General features: G+C 40.8%; 1 protein-coding gene, 1 long non-coding RNA gene and 1 pseudogene across 6 annotated transcripts; all 3 read right to left on the bottom strand.

Moving 5' to 3' along the window:
• Positions 1 to 225: 225 nt before the first annotated feature.
• On the bottom strand, positions 226 to 4916 carry LOC128457967 (interferon-induced protein 44-like). 5 transcript variants are annotated; one of them, XM_053442536.1, is made up of 9 exons: positions 4721 to 4916; positions 4167 to 4197; positions 3381 to 3506; positions 3227 to 3269; positions 2834 to 3035; positions 2221 to 2370; positions 1738 to 1909; positions 1551 to 1651; positions 226 to 1458 (listed from the first exon to the last, which is right to left on the bottom strand). In XM_053442536.1, the coding sequence occupies exons 3-9, from the start codon at positions 3388 to 3390 to the stop codon at positions 1291 to 1293; spliced, it is 846 nt and encodes a 281-aa protein (XP_053298511.1). In that variant the 5' UTR covers positions 3391 to 3506; positions 4167 to 4197; positions 4721 to 4916; the 3' UTR covers positions 226 to 1290. The 5 variants fall into 5 exon arrangements, with proteins under 5 accessions (XP_053298511.1, XP_053298512.1, XP_053298509.1 ...); XM_053442537.1 differs by having other exon boundaries at positions 3381 to 3392; positions 4721 to 4915; XM_053442534.1 differs by lacking the exon at positions 4721 to 4916 and adding an exon at positions 4324 to 4404 and having other exon boundaries at positions 3381 to 3392.
• Positions 4917 to 8371: 3455 nt separating this feature from the next.
• LOC128457977 (uncharacterized) lies at positions 8372 to 12420 on the bottom strand. The gene is made up of 3 exons (XR_008341973.1): positions 12371 to 12420; positions 9551 to 9630; positions 8372 to 9309 (listed from the first exon to the last, which is right to left on the bottom strand). It is a non-coding gene; the product is annotated as an uncharacterized LOC128457977 (long non-coding RNA).
• Positions 12421 to 14771: 2351 nt separating this feature from the next.
• Positions 14772 to 21739, bottom strand: LOC128457970 (interferon-induced protein 44-like; annotated as a pseudogene).
• Positions 21740 to 22409: the final 670 nt, after the last annotated feature.

Genomic DNA, 22409 nt, shown 5'->3' with positions numbered 1-22409 from the left:
GGTTCTTGTGTCAAGAATAGTTCAAGTCAAAGTATACATTTTGATTCAACCTATTTGCTCAAGTAGAAGAATATAAAGTAAAGGCTGTTAAATGTGCTGTAAGTATTAAAGTAAAAAGTGCCACTCTGAGGGCCACAGGTCACATTTAATTACTTCAATAACTGCTTAAATTAAAACACTCCTGCTTCAAATCCAATAACAATAAAAATAAATACTACAAACAAGGGTTAAAAGCAAATTTTTAATTTTTTTACACAAAATATAAGCTTTATATTTGTACTTCATTGCTTCCCACGACCAGGAACTCACGATACATGATTCAAAGGCAACAGTAACCATATTATTAATCAGCGTATATTGCAAGACAATCATATAACAGTACTTATAGTAATTCTGGTCAAACTGAAAAAGAATATAGAGTCCCAGGGAGGTAAAGAGGATGAAAGGATGAGATGATTATATTGTACATTGTAGTGGATAATTAACTTTTTGCATACCTGTCTGAAACTTGTATGACCTGAACTGTTTGTGACCTGAAACCTATGTGACCTTTCTAATACCTTTAGGACCTTTCCATTACTTATTGACTGTCCAATAATTGAATTCCTGTCTGCTTAATCTTCTAAGGAAACCCTACAGAACCAGTCTGAACTGGCTCAGACAATCAGCCTTAGTTCTATAATATCCTTGCATTTGACTGTTCTCAATCAACACTCTGAGATCCCTGTGACTCTCTGTGTTAATCATTTCTGCAGAAAGCCCCTATTAAAACACATATAGACAAATGTGGTGTTCCAGCCTCGAGTATTTACAGATTTCCATCACAACATAATATATAACATTTGTCTGTTCGTCTCTTTAGCAAAATCATTTTTTGTCCGATTTTTTTTTTACAAACACAAAACTGAAGCACAAACCAACCAAGGAATGCAGAATTAATTTGTTAGAGCAGATGGTGTATTAAACACTGGGAGTCAACAATAAAGACGAGAGCTTTTGAATTACTCCTTCCCGGCGGCACGTGAAGGCACCATCACAACAGCTGAGTTGTTGACCAGATCACGTGATGACGTCACACCAAGCTAACGACGTAATGACAGAGCATTGTCCTGCTATTGTGCAAGGTCTCAATGAGAGAAATTATATAAAAAGTTTGGGAGCTAATTTTTATACATTTTTATTTCATATTTCACGCTTCAAGCTTGCCTGCTTGAAAAAGACAGTAAACATTGGCTTAATATTTCCTCATTCCCCTACAAATCGCCTACTGGGTTTTTGCCTCCGGAGTATTCATGTTTCCAGGTCGTTGAGGAAGTCTTCTCCATACAAAAGCATCTGTTTCAGTGCGCACACTATCGCAGCGTTCATTTTGTCATTTGACTCAATTTCCGGATTGTAGTTCCTCACAAGGAAGATGCAGTTTATTGGAAGGCCCAGCAGCTGGTGGAATATGTCAACCTAAGTTAAAGTAACAACATTTATGTTGATCAGTAATCGTACAGTGATGAAAAAACAAGACATTTATGCTGAAAAAATTTACCAAAATGTACCTTTTCCTTCAGGTACTTGCTCTTATAGATATTGCTTGTGTCCTTTTTAACCTCAGGACAGGCTTCATCGACTCTGGTGAGAATAGCCAGTTGAGGAATTCCTGTTGATAAAGAAACCTGATCAGTATTTCAAAAATTTGTGTCCTGGTATTTTGACCACGCAGAGAAAAAATTGTTTTGCACTCACCCAGTTCACTGGCTGCCATTCTGACCTCTTTAACTTTCTCCACAACTTTGTCACTTAACAAACACACTGAGTCCACAGGAATAACACACACCAGAACGTGAACTTTGTCTCCCAAAGTGGGATCGGAGTTGTAGCCATTAACACCCTCCTTCAGTTCTTGGTCAGGGTTGAACTATAAATCAATCAAATACATTCAGATAATGTTTAATGTAACACAACGTTTCTCTGTGTCCTCATTTGTTTGTCTAGTGCACATTTCCTCAAATTGTTAATGTGACACACATTCCTGACATTGTTCACATTATTTAACTGATGTACATGTGGCTGCCAGAACAACAACTCACTTTGTTTGATGAGACAGGAAATTTGCATGTTTGGCAAATTTCAATCATAATTTTGATAACTAAGATAAATATAAAAAAAATATAGTTTTTTTGAGTTAAGATTAGACTTTAATTAATGTCAAAGTTCACCGTGTTGTACCTTGTAACCTTCTTTCACGTGTCCTCTCAGGGCCTGTTTGACGTCTTCCACAGAGACTCCACTGTCAGAATCCTCCTCAAGGCCCATGACGTCATTGAGAACAAAAGAGTAAGTGGCCTCTGGATTTTTGTGAAATTTGAAGGTCTTGTACTGTAGGGCAGAAGGTACAATTATTTACATCAATGAATCAAAGTAAATATCAGCAGTTGTCTGTGGGCTGACAAGGAATGTGTGGGGAGGCTGGAGAAAGGTGATTTGTGTAAATATCCACAGATTAAAACTCTGGGCCTCTAGGTCATACATTACACAACTGAAATGTAAATGATTGCAAAGCTATAAAAGGTAAAAAAAAAAAAATAATAATTGTACTCAGATGATCAACAGACAGATTTAGAAAGATTTAATGTTTCATTTCATTTATCTTGTGACTACAATGTATTGCTATGAAACATAAAAACAACATTTGTACAAAACATTTGTTAGAAATCTTCTGTTATGACATTTTAATATTAGTAGAAGTTGCTCTGTATTTGCATCAGTGAACTACAATTGAAAATGAATTCCTGTGGTTTGTTACCCTCAATGGAGTTTTATCCTTTCCTGTTGTTCATACCTGTTTGGTGAAGCTGCTCCCAGCATAGCTTGCATTTGTCGCAGCTCGACCAGCAGGTCTGCCTTTTAAAACGGTGTCGACAGAGTTGATGAAGCTCGACTTTCCAGCACCAACTGGTCCATGAAGCAGAATCCTGATATGTTTGACTTGTTTGTTTTGAGGCTGGTAAGATTTCACAAACTCACGATTGTCCTTGTACTTCCTGTAAATTACGGTGAATAAAAATTCAGAATAAAGTGGTGTTCTACTTTTAAAAGTAAAGTGCTGTAGGGATTTTATTTTTTGTCACACACACACAACAACGAGCTGTTTAAGATCATGTGTTGAGCAGCAGAAGCACAAACACTGAGGACACAATGGAAACACACTGACTGAATGTTGGATCATACTCACTCTGACACCTCCCTCCATGGCTGCTCAAAGAGTGCTGAAGGAGCTAAAAAGGACCGAGCAGTGATTATTTAAGAATGCTTTTTGTTATTGTTCATTTGTTTATTCAGGATATTTGTAACGTTTGACAAGAAGCTGAAAATGTAACAGGACTTACCTCCTCCCATTGCTGTAAAGTAGGATATCAGACTACATGTCAATGCAGGAATTTACCCGAGTGGAGGAAGATGCATTCATATTGTTCACTTAAAGGTCCAGTGTGTAAGATGATGGTGAAAGGGATCTATTGACAAATTATTGATTCTTTACCCTTGAATGGACCCTTTATATTTAAATACTTTAAATTGACATAAGAAGCGGGTCCTCTCTATGGAAGCAGCCATGTTTGTTACAGTAGCCCAGACTCGAAAAACTAAAGTCCTTTTGAGTTTGAATCTGTGGTAACTGAAGACTGCCACAGTTTTTTTTTCATGTTTTTATATTTAAATATTTTAAATTTACATAAGGAAGTTTTCATTCATGTTTGGAAGGGGAGGTAACAAGTGTTCAGCTGCAACATGCAAGTTCACCACTAGATATCACTACATTCTACACCCTGAACCTTTAAGCATAACTGCCAATACAACAATACGAAATCAAATTTTATATGAGTAAGAATTCTTCTTGTCAAATTCCTATTGAACTACTTATCACCAACAGCAAATACTGCATTTTGTTGGGACTTTGTTGTATATTGAGTTGATGAAGTAAAGAAATTAGCTTTAGCTTGACAGTCACAGTAATAGTAATAATAATAACTTGAATCATAACTTTATTTGTATAGCACTTCTATAAACAAGGTTACAAAGGGCTTCACAGAAATGCGTGGCAAAAAATGAATGAATTAAAATAAAAGGTATTCCATTCAGTTCAATAGTAGTGATAGACAGATTGAAGTCCTTACCTTTGCTTATGTGGCTCTGGACAGAGTGACTCTGGAACAAGGAGGAGAAGATGATTTTATAGACAACACTTTGAGTTCCTTTTTCACGTTCAGTCTGAAGTCAACAATGTGACTTGAACAAAGTCCAGACCTTTTATTTGTTCAGACACCCACTCACTCGCTGGCAGGGACCCAGGTCAAACCAAATCAAACTAATACAAATGATCGTAACCCTAACGAGCATCTCAAACTCATCATCATAACTCTGAATTAATAATTTCCAGGTTGGATCTGGCACCTCATTTGTTATTATAATATCTTTAAATTAATGTTGTGTAATTCTATTCAAAATTGTCTGTTCTGCCAATGTTTTGTTTTTTCTGACTTTCGTGTGGCTTCTGTTTTAGGACCATGTACAGAAAGGTTACTTAAAGAGGAGGTCGATAAAAAGACAGAACACATATCATCATCATAAACATATTATTATTTATGGGTTTCTTTTCTACATATTAATCATTATACTACACTGAAATAACACTTACACTTTAGGTTATAATAGCATGAGGAGAACTTACCCAATAGAAAAAATTAACTTGATCCTTTATGCTAACTTCAATGTTTCCCCTTCAGTCCATTCCTTTGAGTTTGCGGCTCTGAACACTTCCTTTTATAGGACATGAGCAACTTTCACTTACTTTCTCTCACATGGTTTACTGTGAAGCACGTGTCATCAGAAACGCTATTACTGGCTCACTGGCCTCTGCATGGTGGGTGGGACCTTGTTTTCTGTTTGGATATTAGATAACTAGTAATTTTTTACTTTCATTACTGCCTGTAATGACAGACAAGACACAGTTGTTTTCAATGCAGAACAATTTTTAGACAACAATACAAATGAATGTATTCTATCATCATTTAAGGGTGGTCTATTATTGATTAGTTGCAAAAGTAGATGATTATGGTCATGATTAATGCTGCGAAAGTAAATTGGGCCTTGTTCCCACTTACTTTCTGCAGATGGAAAGCAGCTGGTAAGTGATGGGTCGGATGAGGAGATGGGGAAAAAGCAAGGAGAGAATGAGGGAGACTTTGTGCCACAGCCCAGAGAAAGAGTGCAGGACAACTTGTATAATCAGCGAATATCTCTCCCATGTTTTGTTTTATCTCTAGAGTCTCAGATCACTACAGACTCCAGCAAAAGCATCAACAGTAACTTGTAGCTTTGTCGGCAGATGAGCCTTTTTCAACGTCCCCTACCTTTTATAATGTTTAAAATAGCGTGTTTAATACAGTAATGGATCAAGTCATATGAAGTAAACCCCTGAGGAAAAAGTTGGAGGTGTAATCAGAAGTTTTAATTGGTTATGAGTAATGGTTTAATGATTAACTTGCTTTAAATGTATGGAGCCAGAACAGTCTCAAAAGGATTAAATGCACACAGAAATGAATACATGTGCAAAAAAGATCCACAAATACATTTTCAATGCACACACAAATATGTTTCATTCCATATATAAGTAAAAAAAATTCACATGTAAAATATAAGATTCATAAACATATTTCCGATGCACACACAAATAGAAAAAAAATTCACAAATATATGCATGTAAAAGTATTTGCAATCTTCATCAAATACATATTTGGAGCTTGTTACATTCATATATAAACTGTTGGACCTGCATTTACAAAGTGCTTTTAATTTGTAAACCTCGCTGCATTTGTGTGTGAGACTTTTGAGACTTTTGAGACTCCCCTGACGTGTCTCTGTTTCACGAATGCGTTTTTTCTAAGAGGGGATCGTCTGTAGCCAATCAGATGTCTCACTCCTGTACAGCCAATCACGTGAGTGCCATTACACGACGTCATTAAAACGCGCGCAGGCAGCCTGGAGGTTTTTAGCCCGCCAGCCAATAGACATAGAATTGGTAGACGCTGATCCCCGGCTCCTCACACACAGTGAACGATGACAACAGAAAAGGGCTGTTAATGACGCGAAAGTTTTGCTGAAATAAAGTGACACCCAGCGGGTCAAAGTGCTTATGTTATCGTGTCTTAACGCAGCGGTTCCCCGGTATTGTTTCCAAACTGCGTTGCTAATTCAACAGCTTGAAGCTACACGGAGGCAGCTAGCTTCCCCCCAGCTTCCACACACAATCAGCCGGACAACGCCGCTGGCTCAACACACTTGTCACACTAATCAGCGGCGTTGTCCGGCTGACTGTGGCTGGTTAGAGCACTTACAGCATGTGTGTACGGTCACATACGGTTATAACGAACTTTGGTAACGGGGATAGCGGGCTAGCCACCATGCTAACTGCGGTGGGAACAGCACCAAAACCCGCTGACTTAATCCCAAGGCTCTCATGACACTGTTTCTCAAACACCGTCAGGTTAGAAGCAAACACTTGGTAGTAGTTAGTATCGGGTGTCCGTGCTGACTGTGTGGGGGAGCTAACTGCCTCCGTGTAGCTTCAAGCTGTTGCAGCTGTTGAATTAGCAACGCAGTTTGGAAACAAGACCGGGGAACCGCTGCGTTAAGACACGATAACAAAAGCACTTTGACCCGCTGGGTGTCACTTTATTTCAGCAAAACTGTCGCGTCATCAACATCCTTTTTCTGTTGTTCACTGTGTGTGAGGAGCCGGGGATCAGCGTCTACCAATTCTATGTCTATTGGCTGGCGGGCTAAAAACCTCCAGGCTGCCTGCGCGCGTTTTAATGACGTCGTGTAATGGCACTCACGTGATTGGCTGTACAGGAGTGAGACATCTGATTGGCTACAGACGATCCCCTCTTAGAAAAAACGCATTCGTGAAACAGAGACACGTCAGGGGAGTCTCAAAAGTCTCAAAAGTCTCACACACCAATGCAGCGAGGTTTACAAATTAAAAGCACTTTGTAAATGCAGGTCCAACAGTTTATATATGAATGTAACAAGCTCCAAATATGTATTTGATGAAGATTGCAAATACTTTTACATGCATATATTTGTGAATTTTTTTTCTATTTGTGTGTGCATCGGAAATATGTTTATGAATCTTATATTTTACATGTGAATTTTTTTTACTTATATATGGAATGAAACATATTTGTGTGTGCATTGAACATTTATTTGTGGATCTTTTTTGCGCATGTATTCATTTCTGTGTGCATTTAATCCTTTTGAGACTGTTCTGGCTCCATATAAATGTGTTTTATCTATTATACATGTCAAAGTGCGGTGTGTGATTGTGACGGTGCGCACGGCGACCGTCACGCAATGATACACTGCATCGTTTACACGTATCTGTACAAATGTTAACTACGTGTTGCATGTCTGTTGTCCGGGTCCGTTTACCATGTTTATGTTTATTAACCCATTCGTTTCCATCCAAACGTCCGTGCATAGTGCAAAAGCTTCCTTCCACCAATTACACCGCTAGTTTATATACCTTTGTACCCGTCAGTTTTCCGTTAAAATCACCACTCCATACAATGTCTTGTGTTATAAATAGTGATGTGTCCTCCCGTGTCGAGGCTTCGAAGCGTGTGTCGAGTAATCGAGGATGATTTTTATGAAGCGCGTATCGAGGCTTGTGTTGATGACGTATGTGATGACGTTCGAAGCCTCGCGAGCTAAACACTAGATGTCTCGTCCGCGTTGCCGGCCAATGGAGTCGAACGTCCGCACATGGCGGCCATCTTGCCACAGGCAGCTCGCTCACCCATAACATTGTGTTGGTAGTGGAACATGTACTTTTTAATTAACTATAACTTGCTCAATTTTCAACCGATTTTTAAACGGTTTGGTTTGTTATAAACGCTGGAGATGTAGTTATGACACTGCATACTTATTAATAATTATGTTATGTTCTAAAAAATAGAATAATGTTCTTAAAATAGGTACAAAATTTCCCTCTACAAATGAGATGTATACTTATGAATAATTATAACCATGGGTTTTCATATGGAAATATCATTAAACAGAATAGATAGGGGCAATAAATACACAAATGCACAAGGTTTTTATGTTAAATCAATATATAGGCTACTAAAACTCAACATACAGAATGGCAACATGAGATATATGTATACTTTTATAATAGGAATATTACTAATATAATAAAATAATTTGAATTATCACATGTTTAGTTTAAACAAGTCATAATTCAAATTATTGTATTATATTAGTAACATTCTTTTTATAAAAGTGACATTTATTTGCATTAAAAAAAAAAGGTGTAAGAGTTCCATTTACAAATATACATAAAGAAATGCTGCAAGTTGAAAATCCTCACCCTTTACAGAGATGTATACTTATGAATAATTATAACCATGGGTTTTCATATGAAAATAATGAAACAGGACAGATGGGGCCATAAATACACACATGCACAAGATTTTTATGTTAAGTGAATATACAGGCAACTAAAACTCAACATACAGAATGGCAACATGAGACATATGTATACTTTTATAATAGGAATATTACTAATATAATAAAATAATTTGAATTATTACATGTTTAGTTTAAACAAGTAATAATTCAAATTATTGTATTATATTAGTAATATCCTTTTTATAAAAGTGACATTTCTTTGCAGTAAAAAAAAGGTGTAAGATTTCCATTTACAAATATAAATAAAATATAAATGAAAATTCCCACCCTCTCTAGAGAGAACTAGACTACTGTGGAGGTATACAGATGGAGGAAATCAATACAAATCTATAATATTTACTAACCTCTAAAGAGGCTGGTGATATTCGCCTAAAACGCTGATATGATATGATAATGGTGATTCTTAGGTGAGTCGCATCGACTTTGTGAACGTTATTTTTTCTATTTCCGGTCTGACTGAGACGTTGATTGTACCGGCTGTGGTGATCGGATCTTGAAATGGTTTACATCAGTGAAATCAGAAAAATCTTAGCTTTCTAAAGATATGTTGCTTTAGTACCTAGCTGTACGTCTGTAAATAACAATGTTTGATGCTGATCGGTAAAACAGCGCAGGAAACCAAAAGTGTGGTGCAAAGATCAGTTCTGTAAAACCGTGGTAACATTTGGCTAATGCCCTCCACTCCTGAAGTCCTCACTGCAGAGCAGCGTCCTGTCAGAAGCAACAAAACCGTCCCTTCTTAGGGCAACCTCCCACGTCCTCCTCCTCTCTCTGGTTTTGGGAAACCTTAAAAAAAAAGTGAGAAATGTACCCAGATATTTAAATTATTGTCAACATTTTCATTCCGCATTTTCATTTATGTATGTATATATGTAAATTAAGAATAAGAACCACACTAAAAACAATAAAAAGGTGTCCAAACAATCTAGCAATACTATTATGCCATAGCCCCGCTGTTCCTGTACATACTTCCAATGAGTAACTAACGATTATCCTAAAACTAAATCATAATATTGTAATATCCTACGGGTGAAAGGTGATCCCACGGGTTCTCGTTTCGAGACATCGGCGATTGGAGCATCCGTAGGCGGCACAAAAGTCTGGTATCTTAAGAATCAGAATCAGAATCAGAAAGGATTTATTGCCCAGTAGGTTTACACCTACCTGGAATTTTTCTTTGGTAAAAAAGGTGCATACATTTAACAAAAAAAACAAAAAAAACAAAACAATAAGTACTACAAAAACACAATAAGGACTTCACATAAGAAAGAAATAACTATACATGAAACAAACAAAATAAAATTAATACAAGATGTAAATGCAAAACAGAACAGAATGAGGATGTGCAATATGCAATAAACTGTAGTGTGTGTAAATGCAGGGTTTCCCCCAGCACTATCTTGTTAAGGCGGCCGCCTTAACAAGACTAGGGTCCCGCCTTGACTACCAATGTATTGAAAAAAAAAAAAAAAGTTGAAAAAAAAAAAAAAAAAAATGGCATTGATAATACTCAGGTAATACTGTTTACAACATTAGTCGTGCCAATAAAGTTTTTTGAGTGTAATTGAGACGGCGACATCTGGTGGTTGAATATATTGTTGCATAGTCTATCATAGTCACCTGTCAATCTACCGCCAGTGACGTGCGGTGAGGTCAGTGAGTGGGTAGGCACTGAGTTCTGAAAGCCAGATTTCTCTAAACCTATATATTGTTAAATCAAAAACAATAAACAACAAACAGGCACGCACGGCCGATTTCAAATAAGTTCCTCCCTTTCTTTCTTTCTTTCTCTCTCACTCACTCACTCACTCACACACACAGACGGGACGTATATGAAATGTCACGACGGTGACTTCAGGTTTGCCCGTAGCCTACTGTAGTTTGGTCTAAATGATTAAACATCGCATCCATCGACTTAACGGACCCGTCCCTCACACCGAGGGCAGAATAAACGTAAGGCAACAAGTCAAACCTTCGCCGATTCAAACTACCGGTACTACTTCTATTCAACTTAAAAATAAAAGACAGCATTCATCATTATGTAGGACTACAGCATAACTGATGGCAACTCCACTCCATAAACTTTATCTTAATAGATATAGTACCAGTAGCATATGCCCCATGGACCTGTCCAGCATCAGAATGTAACCATTTATCCACATTGCAGAGCTTAGGTTTGTCCGTCAGTAACAATGAAAACACAACTGCTCAATTGAATATAAAATGCAGAATGGATTGCACTCGGTATCAATTCATCCAACTTTATTATTAAATAAACCCCCAAAAAGTTTCTGACTCACCAATCTGACTCCCTGGCTGTAGAAATAAGCAATACGATAGTAATCCAGTGACAGTCTGACTGACAGCACAGCTAGCTAGCATCCTTCCGTTCATGTAGGCTACCTGTCCGTTTGAAATGCTCGAACATTGTTTGTCCCTGTTGCTGCTGTACACCGTCCAAGGCTGGCGCAGGCCTTTCTCTTGCTATTCATTCTGTTCCTTTTTAAATTATAATCCAATTTGTTAAAATTCCTCCAGTCTGAAATATCTGCGGGCACGGACACGGCAGCTGCAATGTTGACTTAAAAATCCGCGGGGGTAACGCGACGTGAATGAGCATAGCCAACGTAATGACGTTGGCCTAAGCTGCGTAAATGTCTAGTAATATCTCGATTTTAATTGGTCCATGAATGATATGTAACGTAAAGGCTTATGCAGTATGATGAGCTACATCAGCTGTATCCAAACCTGTCCCTCCTGTCAGCGATCGCGCTCACGATACCAGTGGCAAGTGTCAATTGTGAGCGAGATTTTTCTGCCATGAATAGGGTAAGCCCATCATCTTCTCACTATCTTAGTTCAAAATTTAAAATATTAAATACAACATTGACTTCATTCACTCTATGTGTAGATAAAGACAGACCTGCGAAACAGGCTGCAGGGCAAGAGTCTTACAGCCTGCATGAAGATCAGCATCAATGGCCCACCAGTGTCTAAGTTTAATTTCAGCAGGGCGCTGGAACTGTTCTTTGCACAGCCACGCAGAATAGCATGCACTGATGCCTCTTGTCAGCTGTGCCGCAAATAAGAAGATCCAGAAAGGAACTGTAAATAGTTGAATTTGTCCTTTTATGTGCATACAAAAGTTAAGTGTATTGTCCATTATTTGTATTTAATTTGCACTGTTCTTTAATTTTATTTTGTAGTGTCTGCATGTTTTCCACAACATTTGTACCTACTGTTGTTTATTTATATTGAAATAAACAGTTGTTTATTTCATTCATGCGTACTGGCATCTTTGAGCAAAATACCCCCAAAAATTTTCGCCGCGCCGCGCCAACAGCACCGCTACACACCGCGCCAACAGCACCGCCACCTGCTTACCACCTTGACTGAGACATTTACTGGGGGAAACACTGAAATGTAATACAGAATTGAGGCGTGGGGATAAGAGTCAAAGACAGGTGGGGGTCAGTTGCAGCCGGGAAGAAGCTGGTCTTGTCCACTGGCAATAAAGTCAGCAATTTCCTGTATAAATCATAATGCAAGATGTGAAACCTCAGTTAAATCATGTGCAGCTTAAGTTATATTGAAAAGAAAGAACAATTCTGCCTCTCCCATAAATGTAAAATTACTCTGTACTAGCCTAGCCTAGCCTAGCCGTGGTACACAACTAAGCTGCACGATTAAGTCGTTTTTCGGAGAGAAAAGCTGCGATTTCAACATGTTCAAGCATCCAGAATTATAACCACATTAATAACGTTTGTAAGAAACCAAACCATTTGTAAATCCGTCAAGATTTCAGCGAGGTAAGAGTATAAGTGTTTGAGCAGATCACTGACCCTACCTCAGGTTCCACAGATCCTTCCAGAAAGCCTGCCTGTGGCAAGATGGCCGCCAGTGATGACGTTCTAGACTCCGCCGGAAGACATCTAGTCTTCTCGCGAGCCGGCCGAGCACGTCACTGATTCAGGAAAGGGTTCGCGGGTTTGGTGTGCGATTCAAAATAAAAGGGGCCGCGAAACGCAATGGATTCCCCCCCACACTACTTGTCTTGGGACTTTATTGTGCGTTTGCTTGCAATATATTCTGAGTATTGCAGGGAGAAAAGGAATTTATTTCCTAAGTTGTACAAACTTTCGGTATCTTTTCTTTGTACCCCAGCATCATCTGTGCGCTGTGAAATGATAGTTTCTAAAGCAGGCGAAATTATTTCAAAAAAATTAATCCGCCTGAAACCCAGCACTGTTGAGAAGCTGTTGTTTTTAAATAAAAATAAATTAACTGTTATCCATTTTGTACGTGTACGTGTATTGGCACCACAAACATCATTAATTCGTTTATTCAATTCAAAGCTTCACACACCAAAGCCATGGTTTCATTATAATTACATTACATTTAATGTCCACTTGATGGCGCAGTAGAGCAAATGAAGCACCATGAAGCTTCGGCCCATGAGCGAACCAATTGGATGGAAAGCTTCAAAGCTTCATGAAGCTTCATCTCGCCACCACTAGTTATAAATGTTCCGTTTAATTAGTTTAAAAGGTCACATTAATTCCATATTAAACAGCGTTGGTTTTACCGTGGTTCAGCGTCGCGTCTGTTTGTTGTGAAAGGCGAGCGGCCGGTGACCCGGAAGTAAATAGCCGCTCGACTTCCGGGTTAGCCGGAAGTGAACCCGTGGGGTATTTTAATGTTGTTTATGCTGTATATTATTAATGGGCTATGCCTTCATAGAGCAATGGATGATAGATATGTTGTAAATGTGTTTTCCAGTCATAAGGATTTTTTGGGATAAGCTGTTAAAGCTTCTGGCATGGCCTTACCTGTGACACCCCTGGGTATAATGATATGTTGGTCTGTTCCAATTGTGGGCGCGGGCTAGGTAACATTTAAGCCAGGCTGTTCAGTCTGTATGGGGGGCTGCTGTTGGAAAGACGTAAGTCTGAGAGCTCGCCGGAGAAGGGTTTTTCCTGAGAAGTATATTGAAATTGTATTGTATTGGTGCCACTTTATTTTCTTATTTGCAAGTGTTTTTGTTTTTTTTGCTCTTTTCTTTTTTTATTATTATATATTTTCCTAGTTAATTCTGCCTTGTCGGCCTTAATATGGGACAATAAATAATCCCATTTGACACCTTCATCGCTAAGTCTTCCTGAGAGTTTTTTTTCCACCGCGCTCAAACCGCTCATTTACATCCCACCTTCAACAGTGATATAACCATGAGGTGCAGGGCGACATCATGTCAAAGGTTGGCATGATGTTGAATATGTGTGTTAGAAAGATGCTTGATTTTTACCATATTAGTTCCTGGTCCAAGAACGGCCATTTCTATAGATACTGAATCATTGCTTACTGATGACTTTGTAAGCTTTAGAGTTTGAGAGAGAATAAGATGTGAGAAGGGTGTTGATCAGTTCTTCTACACAACAGGTTGAAGAGCCCTCCTCAGCCTACAAGATAAAGAATGGAGAAAGCAGACACTTCTCAACTAAGAGAAAGTTTCTACAGAGAAAATCTACGACTTGGAAAATGCGCACTGAGGATAGATTCTTTAAATAGAGAAATAACCAACGAGTGTGTAGATTGCAATTGTACTCTGAAGAAACACTGCATCCGACCTGCCTCAAATAAGATGTTTGTACTGACCCTTTACTGGGATACACTGGGAACAAACAATTAAATTTTCTTTTACCGTAACCTGAAAAACCTACATACAGTCTTTGCCTGCACCAAGGACCGTTAAAAAGTTAACTAGTCTAACAATAACAGAATTATTACAAAGTTATTATTAAGTATTTTGTATTACTTCAACATCACCTCAAGTGGTTTCTACATTTGACATTGTTGGACTGAAACCAGGATACCCAATTCTTTCAAAGCTTGACCTTTTACTGATGATACATGATACACAGCCAACAATAACAATATAATTAATCAACTTGTTTTGCAATATCATCAAATAACAGTGCATCACAATATTGGTCAAACGGAAAAAGAATACAAAGAGTCCCCAGAGGTAAAGCGCAGGATTGAGATAATTATATCATGCATAATATATATTTGGTGTTCGTCTCTTAAAGCAAATTCATTTGTTTGTCTGATTTTTATGTGTTTTTTTAAGATAAACAAAATGAAGTACAGACCAAGCAAGGAATGTAGAATTTATTTGTTGGAGAAGGTGCAGGCACCATCACAACAGCTGAGTTGTTGACACAAGCTAACGACATAAAGACTTTAGGACCTAATTTTATGCATTTTTATTCCATATTTCATTCTTCAAGCTTGCCTGCTTGCCAAAGACAGTAAACATTGTCTGAATATTTCCTCATTCCCCGACAAATGGCCTACTGTGTTTTTGCCTCAGAGGTATTCATTTTTCCAGGTCGTTGAGGTAGTCGTCTCCATAGTGAAGCATCTGTTTCAGTGCGCACACTATCGCAGCATTCACTTTGTCATTTGACTCAGTTTCATGACTGTTCTTCAGAAGGAAGATGCAGTTCATTGGAAGACCCAGCTGCTGGTGGAATTGTTCAACCTAAGTCAAAGTAACACAATTATGGTGATCAGTAATCGTACAATGATAAACAAACATGACTTATATGCTGAAAAATGATTTTGTGCAATAAATCCAAAATGTACCTTTTCCTTCAGGTACTTGCTCTTATAGATATTGCTTGTGTCCTTTTTAACCTCGGGACAGTCTTCATCAACTTTGGTGATAATAGCCATTTGGGGAATTCCTATCGATAAAGAAACCTGATCAGTATTTCAAACATTTGTGTCCTGGTATTTTGACTCATACAATCCAATGTTGACACTGTTAGTCCACGCAGAGAAACAGTTGTTGTGCACTCACCCAGTTTACTGGCTGCCAGTCTGACCTCTCTAATCTTCTTCACCATCTCAGCACTTAACCTAGACACTACATTCGCAGGAACCACACACACCAGAACGTGCACTTTGTGGGATGGGAGTTGTAGCCATTATCCTCCTCCGTCAGTTCTTGGTCAGGGTCAAACTATAAATCAATCAAATATAATCAGATAATATTTAATGTTGCTAAAGGTTTTTCTATGGTTGACCTCATTTGTTTGTCTCATGCACTCACACACCTATACGCTAATATTGTTAATGTGACACACATTCCTGATGTTGTTCACAATATTTAATTGATGTACAGGTGGCTGCCATGTGCCCCAAAGTTTAATATTTGAAAAAGAATTGTAAAAAGAATTTACTTTGTTTTATGAAACAGGAAATGTGCACATCACATTGTCAAACTTCAGTGATCATTTTGATAACTGAGATGAATACAAAACAAATAATGTTTTTAATAGTTAAAATTAGACTTTAATTAATGTCAAAGTTCACAGTGTTGTACCTTGTAACCTTCTTTCACGTGTCCTCTCAGGGCCTGTTTGAGGTCATTCACATTGATTCCATTGTCAGAATCTTGCTCAAGGCCCATGATGTCATTGAACACAAAAGAGTATTTGACCCCTGGACTTTTGGGAAATGTGAAGGTCTTGTACTGTAAGGCAGAAGGTGCAATTATTTACATCAATGAATCAAAGTAAATATCAGCAGTTGTCTGTGGGCCGATCAGGAATGTGTGGAGAGGCTGGAGAAAGGTGATTTGTATGAACATCCACAGATTAAAACTCTGGGCCTCTAGTTCACACATTAACCTGAAATTGAAATGGGTGCAAAGCTATAAGAGGTTAACAATAAGTACTCAGATGATCAACAGACAGATTTAAAAGATTTAATGTTTAATTTAATTTATTTTGTGATGACTAGAATTTATTGCTATGAAACATAAAGACAACATTTGTTTTGACATGTTAATATTAATAGAAGTTTCTCTGTATTTTCATCAGTGAACTACTATTGAAAATGAATTCCTGTGGTTTGTTTCCCTGAATGGAGTTTTATTCTTTCCTGTTGTTCATACCTCTCTGGTGTAGCTGCTCCCAGAGATTGCATCTGTCTGAGCTCGACCAGCAGATCTGCCTCTTAAAACGGTGTCGACAGAGTTGATGAAGCTCGACTTTCCAGCACCAACTGGTCCATAAAGCAGAATCCTGAGATGTTTGACTTGTTCGTTTTCAGGTTGGTAAGATTTCACAAAGTCAAGATTTTCCTTGTAATTCCTGTAAATTACAGAAAATCTTAAACAATCAGAATAAAGTGCTGTATTACTTTTATTAATAATTGCACAATATTGCAATTGTGATCTTTTTTTTGTAACACACACAACAATGAGATGTTTAAGTCATGTGTTGAGCAGCAGAAGCACAAATACTGAGGACACAATGGAAACACACTGACTGAATGTTAGATCATACTCACTCTGACACCTCCCTCCATGGCTCCTCTAAGAGTGGTGGAGGAGGTTGTGACACTGGAGGAGGTGGCACGTCCCTCTTTGGCACCAAAAAGAGTGCTGAAAAAGGTGAAAAAGGACCAAACTATGATTATTAAGAAAGTTTTTTGTTATTGTTCATTTGTTTATTGAAACTGGAAATGTAACAGGACTTACCTGATCTTATTGCTTCAAGGAAGGACATTTTGTTAATGCAGGAAATTCACCCCTATGGAGGAAGATGCATTCAGATTGTAACTTAAAGGTCCAGTGTGTAAGATGTAGGTTGAAGAGATCTATTGGAAGGAAGTGATTATAAAATAATCCTAGTGATGTTTTCACTAGTGTGCTTTTATTAAAATTTTACAAATTATTCCTTCTTTACCCTTGAATGGTTATTTTATATTTAAGTACTTTAAATTTACATAAGGAACATCTCTACTGAGGCCACCATGTTTTTTACAGCAGCCCAGACTGGACAGACTAAACACCTTATGAGTTTGAACCTGTGGTAACTGAAGACTGCCACAGGTTTTTTTTCATGTTTTTATATTTAAATATTTTAAATTTACATAAGGAAGTTTTCATTCATGTTTGGAAGGGGAGGTAACGAGTGTTCAGCTGCAACATGCAAGTTCACTTCTAGATGTCACTACTTTCTACACCCTGAACCTTTAAGCATAATTGCCAATACAACAACAACAATTATTTTTTTTTATATAAATAAGAATTCCTTTGTCAAATTCCTATTGACCAACTTATTACCAGTATGTACTGCATTTTGTTACGTGGGAAAAATGACCCCAAGGGGTTTTCATTTTTATTGACTTGATGAAGTAAAGAAATTAGCTTTAGCTTGACAGTCACAGTAATAGTAATAATAATAATAACTTGAATCATAACTTTATTTGTACAGCACTTCTATAAACATGGTTACAAAGGGCTTCACAAAAATGCATGTCAAAATATCAATGAACTCAAATAAAAGGTATTCCATTCAGTTCAATAGTAGTAACAGTAACCCTATCGAGCATCTGAAACTCATAATCATAACTCTTAATCAATAATTTCTAGCTTGGATCTGGTACCTCATTTGTCATTATAATATCTTCAAATAAATGTTGTGTAATTCTATTCAAAATTGTCTGTTCTGCCACTGTTTTGTTTTTCTCTGACTTTAGCGTGCCTTCTGTTTTAGGACCATGGACAGAAAGGTTACTTAAAGAGGAGGTTGATAAATAGACAGAACATATGTCATCATCATAAACATATTATTATTCATGGCCTCTCCTGGAACCGTCACCTTATCGTGGTGGAGAGGTTTGCGTGTCCCTGTGAACCTGAGGGCTGTGTTGTCTGGAGCCTTGTGCTCCTGGTAGGGTCTCTCATGGCAGAGTGGTCTCAGGTGAGGGGCCAGACTAAGAATGGTTCAAAAAGCCTCAATGAATATCGACGGAAGAGGAGATGTGACCCGGCCCGGAGGAAGCCCAGGGCCCCCGTCTGGAGCTAGGCCCAGACGGAGGGCTCGATGGCGAGCGCCTGGTGGCCGGGTTTGCCACGGAGCCCGGTCGGGCACAGCCCGAAGAAACTACGTGGCACCCCCCCTCTCTTCATCTCATGGGCCCACCACCTGTGGGAAGACCCGTTGGGGTCGGGTGCGCAGCCACATGGGTGGCAGCGAAGGTCAGGGGTCTCGACGGACCAGACCCGGGCGGCAGAAGCTGGCTCTGGGGACGTGGAACGTCACCTCGCTGTGGGGAAAGGAGCCGGAGCTTGTGAGGGAGGTGGAGCGCTACCAGTTACATCTGGTGGGGCTTACCTCCACGCACAGTCTCGGCTCTGGTACCGTACTCCTGGATAAGGGTTGGACTCTATTCTTCTCCGGAGTTGCCAAGGGCGTGAGGCGCCGGGCGGGTGTGGGGATACTCACAAATCCCCGGCTGAGCGCCGCGGTGTTGGAGTTTACCCCGGTAGACGAGAGGGTCGCCTCCCTGCGCCTAAGGGTTGTAGGGGGGAAAACTCTGACTGTTGTTTGTGCGTATGCACCAAACAGCAGCTCAGAGTACTCGGCCTTCTTGGAGACCCTGAATGGAGTCCTGCATGGGGCTCCAGTAGGGGACTCCGTAGTTCTGCTGGGTGACTTCAACGCCCACGTGGGCAACGATGGAGATACCTGGAGAGGCGTGGTGGGGAGGAACGGCCTCCCTGATCTGAACCCGAGCGGTCGTTTGTTATTGGACTTCTGTGCTAGTCATGGATTATCCATAACAAACACCATGTTCGAACATAAGGGTGCTCATAAGTGTACCTGGTACCAGAGTACCCTAGGCCGAAGATCAATGATCGATTTTGTGATCGTGTCATCTGATCTGAGGCCGCATGTTTTGGACACTCGGGTAAAGAGAGGGGCGGAACTGTCAACCGACCACCATCTGGTTGTGAGTTGGATCAGGGAATGGGGGAAATTTCCGGATAGACCTGGTAAGCCCAAACGAGTAGTGCGGGTGAACTGGGAACGTCTGGAGGAGGCCCCCGTCCTAGGTATCTTCAACTCACACCTCCGGCGGAGTTTTTCTGGCATTCCTGTGGAGGTTGGGGACATTGAGCCGGAGTGGGCAGTGTTCAAAGCCTCCATTGCTGAAGCTGCGGCGGCTAGCTGTGGCCTCAGGGTCTTAGGTTCCTCAAGGGGCGGTAACCCTCGGACACCGTGGTGGACACCGGTGGTCAGGGAAGCCGTCCGATTGAAGAAGGAGGCCTTCCGGGATATGATATCCTGGAGGACTCCTGACTCGGTTGCAGGGTACCGACAGGCCTGAAGGGCTGCAGCTGCTGCCGTGTCGGAGGCTAAGCAGCGGGTGTGGGAGAAGTTCGGAGAGGTCATGGAGAAGGACTTTCGGTCGGCACCAAAGTGTTTCTGGAAGACTATCCGGCACCTCAGGAGGGGGAAACGGGGAACCATCCAAGCTGTGTACCGTAAGGATGGGACTCTGTTGACCTCAACTGAGGAGGTCGTCGGACGTTGGAAGGAACACTTTGAGGAACTCCTGAATCCGAATAACACGCCCTCTATGTTGGAGGCAGAGCTCGAGGTTGATGGTGTTTCGTCGTCAATTTCCCTGGTGGAGGTCACTGAGGTAGTCAAACATCTCCGCAGTGGCAAAGCCCCAGGGATTGATGAGATCCAGCCAGAAATGCTAAAGGCTCTGGGTGTTGAGGGGCTGTCATGGTTGACACGCCTATTCAACATCGCGTGGGAGTCGGGTACAGTGCCAAAGGAGTGGCAAACCGGGGTGGTGGTTCCCCTGTTCAAAAAGGGGGACCAGAGAGTGTGTACCAATTATCGGGGTATCACACTCCTCAGCCTCCCTGGTAAAGTCTACTCCAAGGTGCTGGAAAGGAGGGTTCGGCCGATCGTCGAACCTCAGATTGAAGAGGAACAATGCGGTTTTCGCCCCGGACGTGGAACTACGGACCAGCTCTTCACTCTCGCAAGGATCCTGGAGGGGGCCTGGGAGTATGCCCATCCGGTCCACTTGTGTTTTGTGGATCTGGAGAAGGCGTATGACCGGGTCCCCCGGGAGAAACTGTGGGAGGTGCTGCGGGAGTATGGGGTAAGGGGGTCTCTCCTCAGGGCCATCCAATCTCTGTACTCCCAAAGCGAGAGCTGTGTTCGGGTCCTCGGCAGCCAGTCAGTTTCGTTCTCAGTGGGTGCTGGTCTCCGCCAGGGCTGCGCCTTGTCACCAATCCTGTTTGTGATATACATGGACAGGATATCGAGGCGTAGTCGTGGTGGGGAGGGGTTGCAGTTCGGTGGTCTGAGGATCTCGTCACTGCTTTTTGCGGATGATGTGGTCCTCATTGGATCATCGGCTTGTGACCTTCAGCACTCACTGGATCGGCTGGCGGCCGAGTGTGAAGCGGCTGGGATGAGGATCAGCACCGCTAAATCTGAGGCCATGACTCTTAGCAGGAAACCGATGGATTGCTTACTCCGGGTAGGAAATGAGTCCTTAGGAAATGAGTCCTTAGCCCAAGTGAAGGAGTTCAAGTACCTCGGGGTCTTGTTCTCGAGTGAGGGTACTATGGAGCGTGAGATTGGCCGGAGAATCGGAGCAGCGGGGGCGGTATTGCGTTTGCTTTACCGCACCGTTGTAACGAAAAGAGAGCTGAGCCGCAAGGCAAAGCTCTCGATCTACCGGTCGATCTTCGTTCCTATCCTCACCTATGGTCATGAGGGCTGGGTGATGACCGAAAGGACGAGATCGCGGGTACAAGCGGCCGAGATGAGTTTTCTCAGAAGGGTGGCTGGCGTCTCCCTTAGGGATAGGGTGAGAAGCTCAGTCATCCGTGAGGGACTCGGATTAGAGCCGCTGCTCCTTTACTTAGAAAGGAGTCAGCTGAGGTGGTTCGGGCATCTGGTAAGGATGCCCACTGGGCGCCTCCCTTGGGAGGTGTTTCAGGCACGTCCAGTGGGGAGGAGACCTCGGGGAAGACCCAGGACTAGGTGGAGAGATTATATCTCAACCCTGGCCTGGGAACGCCTCGGGATCCCCCCGTCAGAGCTGGTCAATGTGGCCCGGGAAAGGGAAGTCTGGGGCCCCCTGCTTGAGCTGCTCCCCCCGCGACCCGACCCCGGATAAGCGGATGACGATGAGATGGGTTCGTTTCAACATATTAATCATTGCACTACACTGAAATAACACTTACACTTAAGGTTACAATAGCATGAGTAGAACTTACCTGATACAAGAAAATATATTGATCCTTTATAGGAACATAAATGTCTCCCCTTCACTCCTTCCTTTGAGTTTGTGGCTCTGCACACTCGCTTTTATAGGACATGAGCAACTTTCACTTTCATTCTCTCTCATGGTTTATCTGAAAGCATGTGAATTCAGATACTTTAATGCTGGCTCACTGGCCTCTGCATGGTGAGTGGGACTACATACTAGTATTAGTGTCTAGGCTTATGTTTCATTTTTCATTTTACTGCCTGTAATGAAAGACAAGAAATGTACCAATTGTTCAAAATGCAGTAAAATTGTTTGACAGCAACAATGATTAATGTATTATGGACTCCAGCAGCAACAACTTGTAGCTTAGTTGGCAGAGGAGCCTTTTTCCATGTGGCTCCTTTTTTAAATTTGAGCACCTGCCCCTCTAAACGTCAATTGACAGTCGTGTGTGTGTGTGGGTGTGTGTGTGTGTGTGTGTGTGGTTGTGTGTGTGTGTGTGTGTGTGTGTGTGTGTGTGTGTGGATGTGTGGGGGGTTAAGGTGTACAAAATGGACCAAGGGCATTTAGAGGTGAACAAAGCAGATTAACCTAATTGTAACCAATCATGTAAGGATACATTTGTACACACACTTTTGAGAATTTAAACAAATAGTAAATTGCACTAACACATGCTTTTCATTCACTTGATGCAATGATCGTTATATCAAAGTGAGAAATCAGCTTCAGCTTGACAGTCACAGTTGTAGTTAGAGTCAGATGTAAGTCCTCATAAGCCTCAT

This window comes from Pleuronectes platessa, chromosome 16, assembly GCF_947347685.1.
Source record: "Pleuronectes platessa chromosome 16, fPlePla1.1, whole genome shotgun sequence".
In the NCBI taxonomy this organism is placed as follows: Eukaryota; Metazoa; Chordata; class Actinopteri; order Pleuronectiformes; family Pleuronectidae; genus Pleuronectes; species Pleuronectes platessa.
The sequence above is the reverse complement of the archived record's forward strand: the minus strand, read 5'-3'. Positions and strand labels throughout refer to the sequence as shown.

What these genes read in the sequence shown, in the direction of transcription:
- LOC128457967 (XM_053442534.1), bottom strand. Translation starts at nt 4,389, where the DNA reads ATGCTCGTTAGGGTTACGATCATTTGTATTAGTTTGATTTGGTTTGAC. An exon ending in ACGTGAAAGAAGGTTACAAG is followed by an intron (nt 1,910 to 2,220) that starts GTACAACACGGT and finishes ATTGATTTATAG; the next exon opens with TTCAACCCTGACCAAGAACT. An exon ending in GCAAGTACCTGAAGGAAAAG is followed by an intron (nt 1,459 to 1,550) that starts GTACATTTTGGT and finishes ACTTTAACTTAG; the next exon opens with GTTGACATATTCCACCAGCT.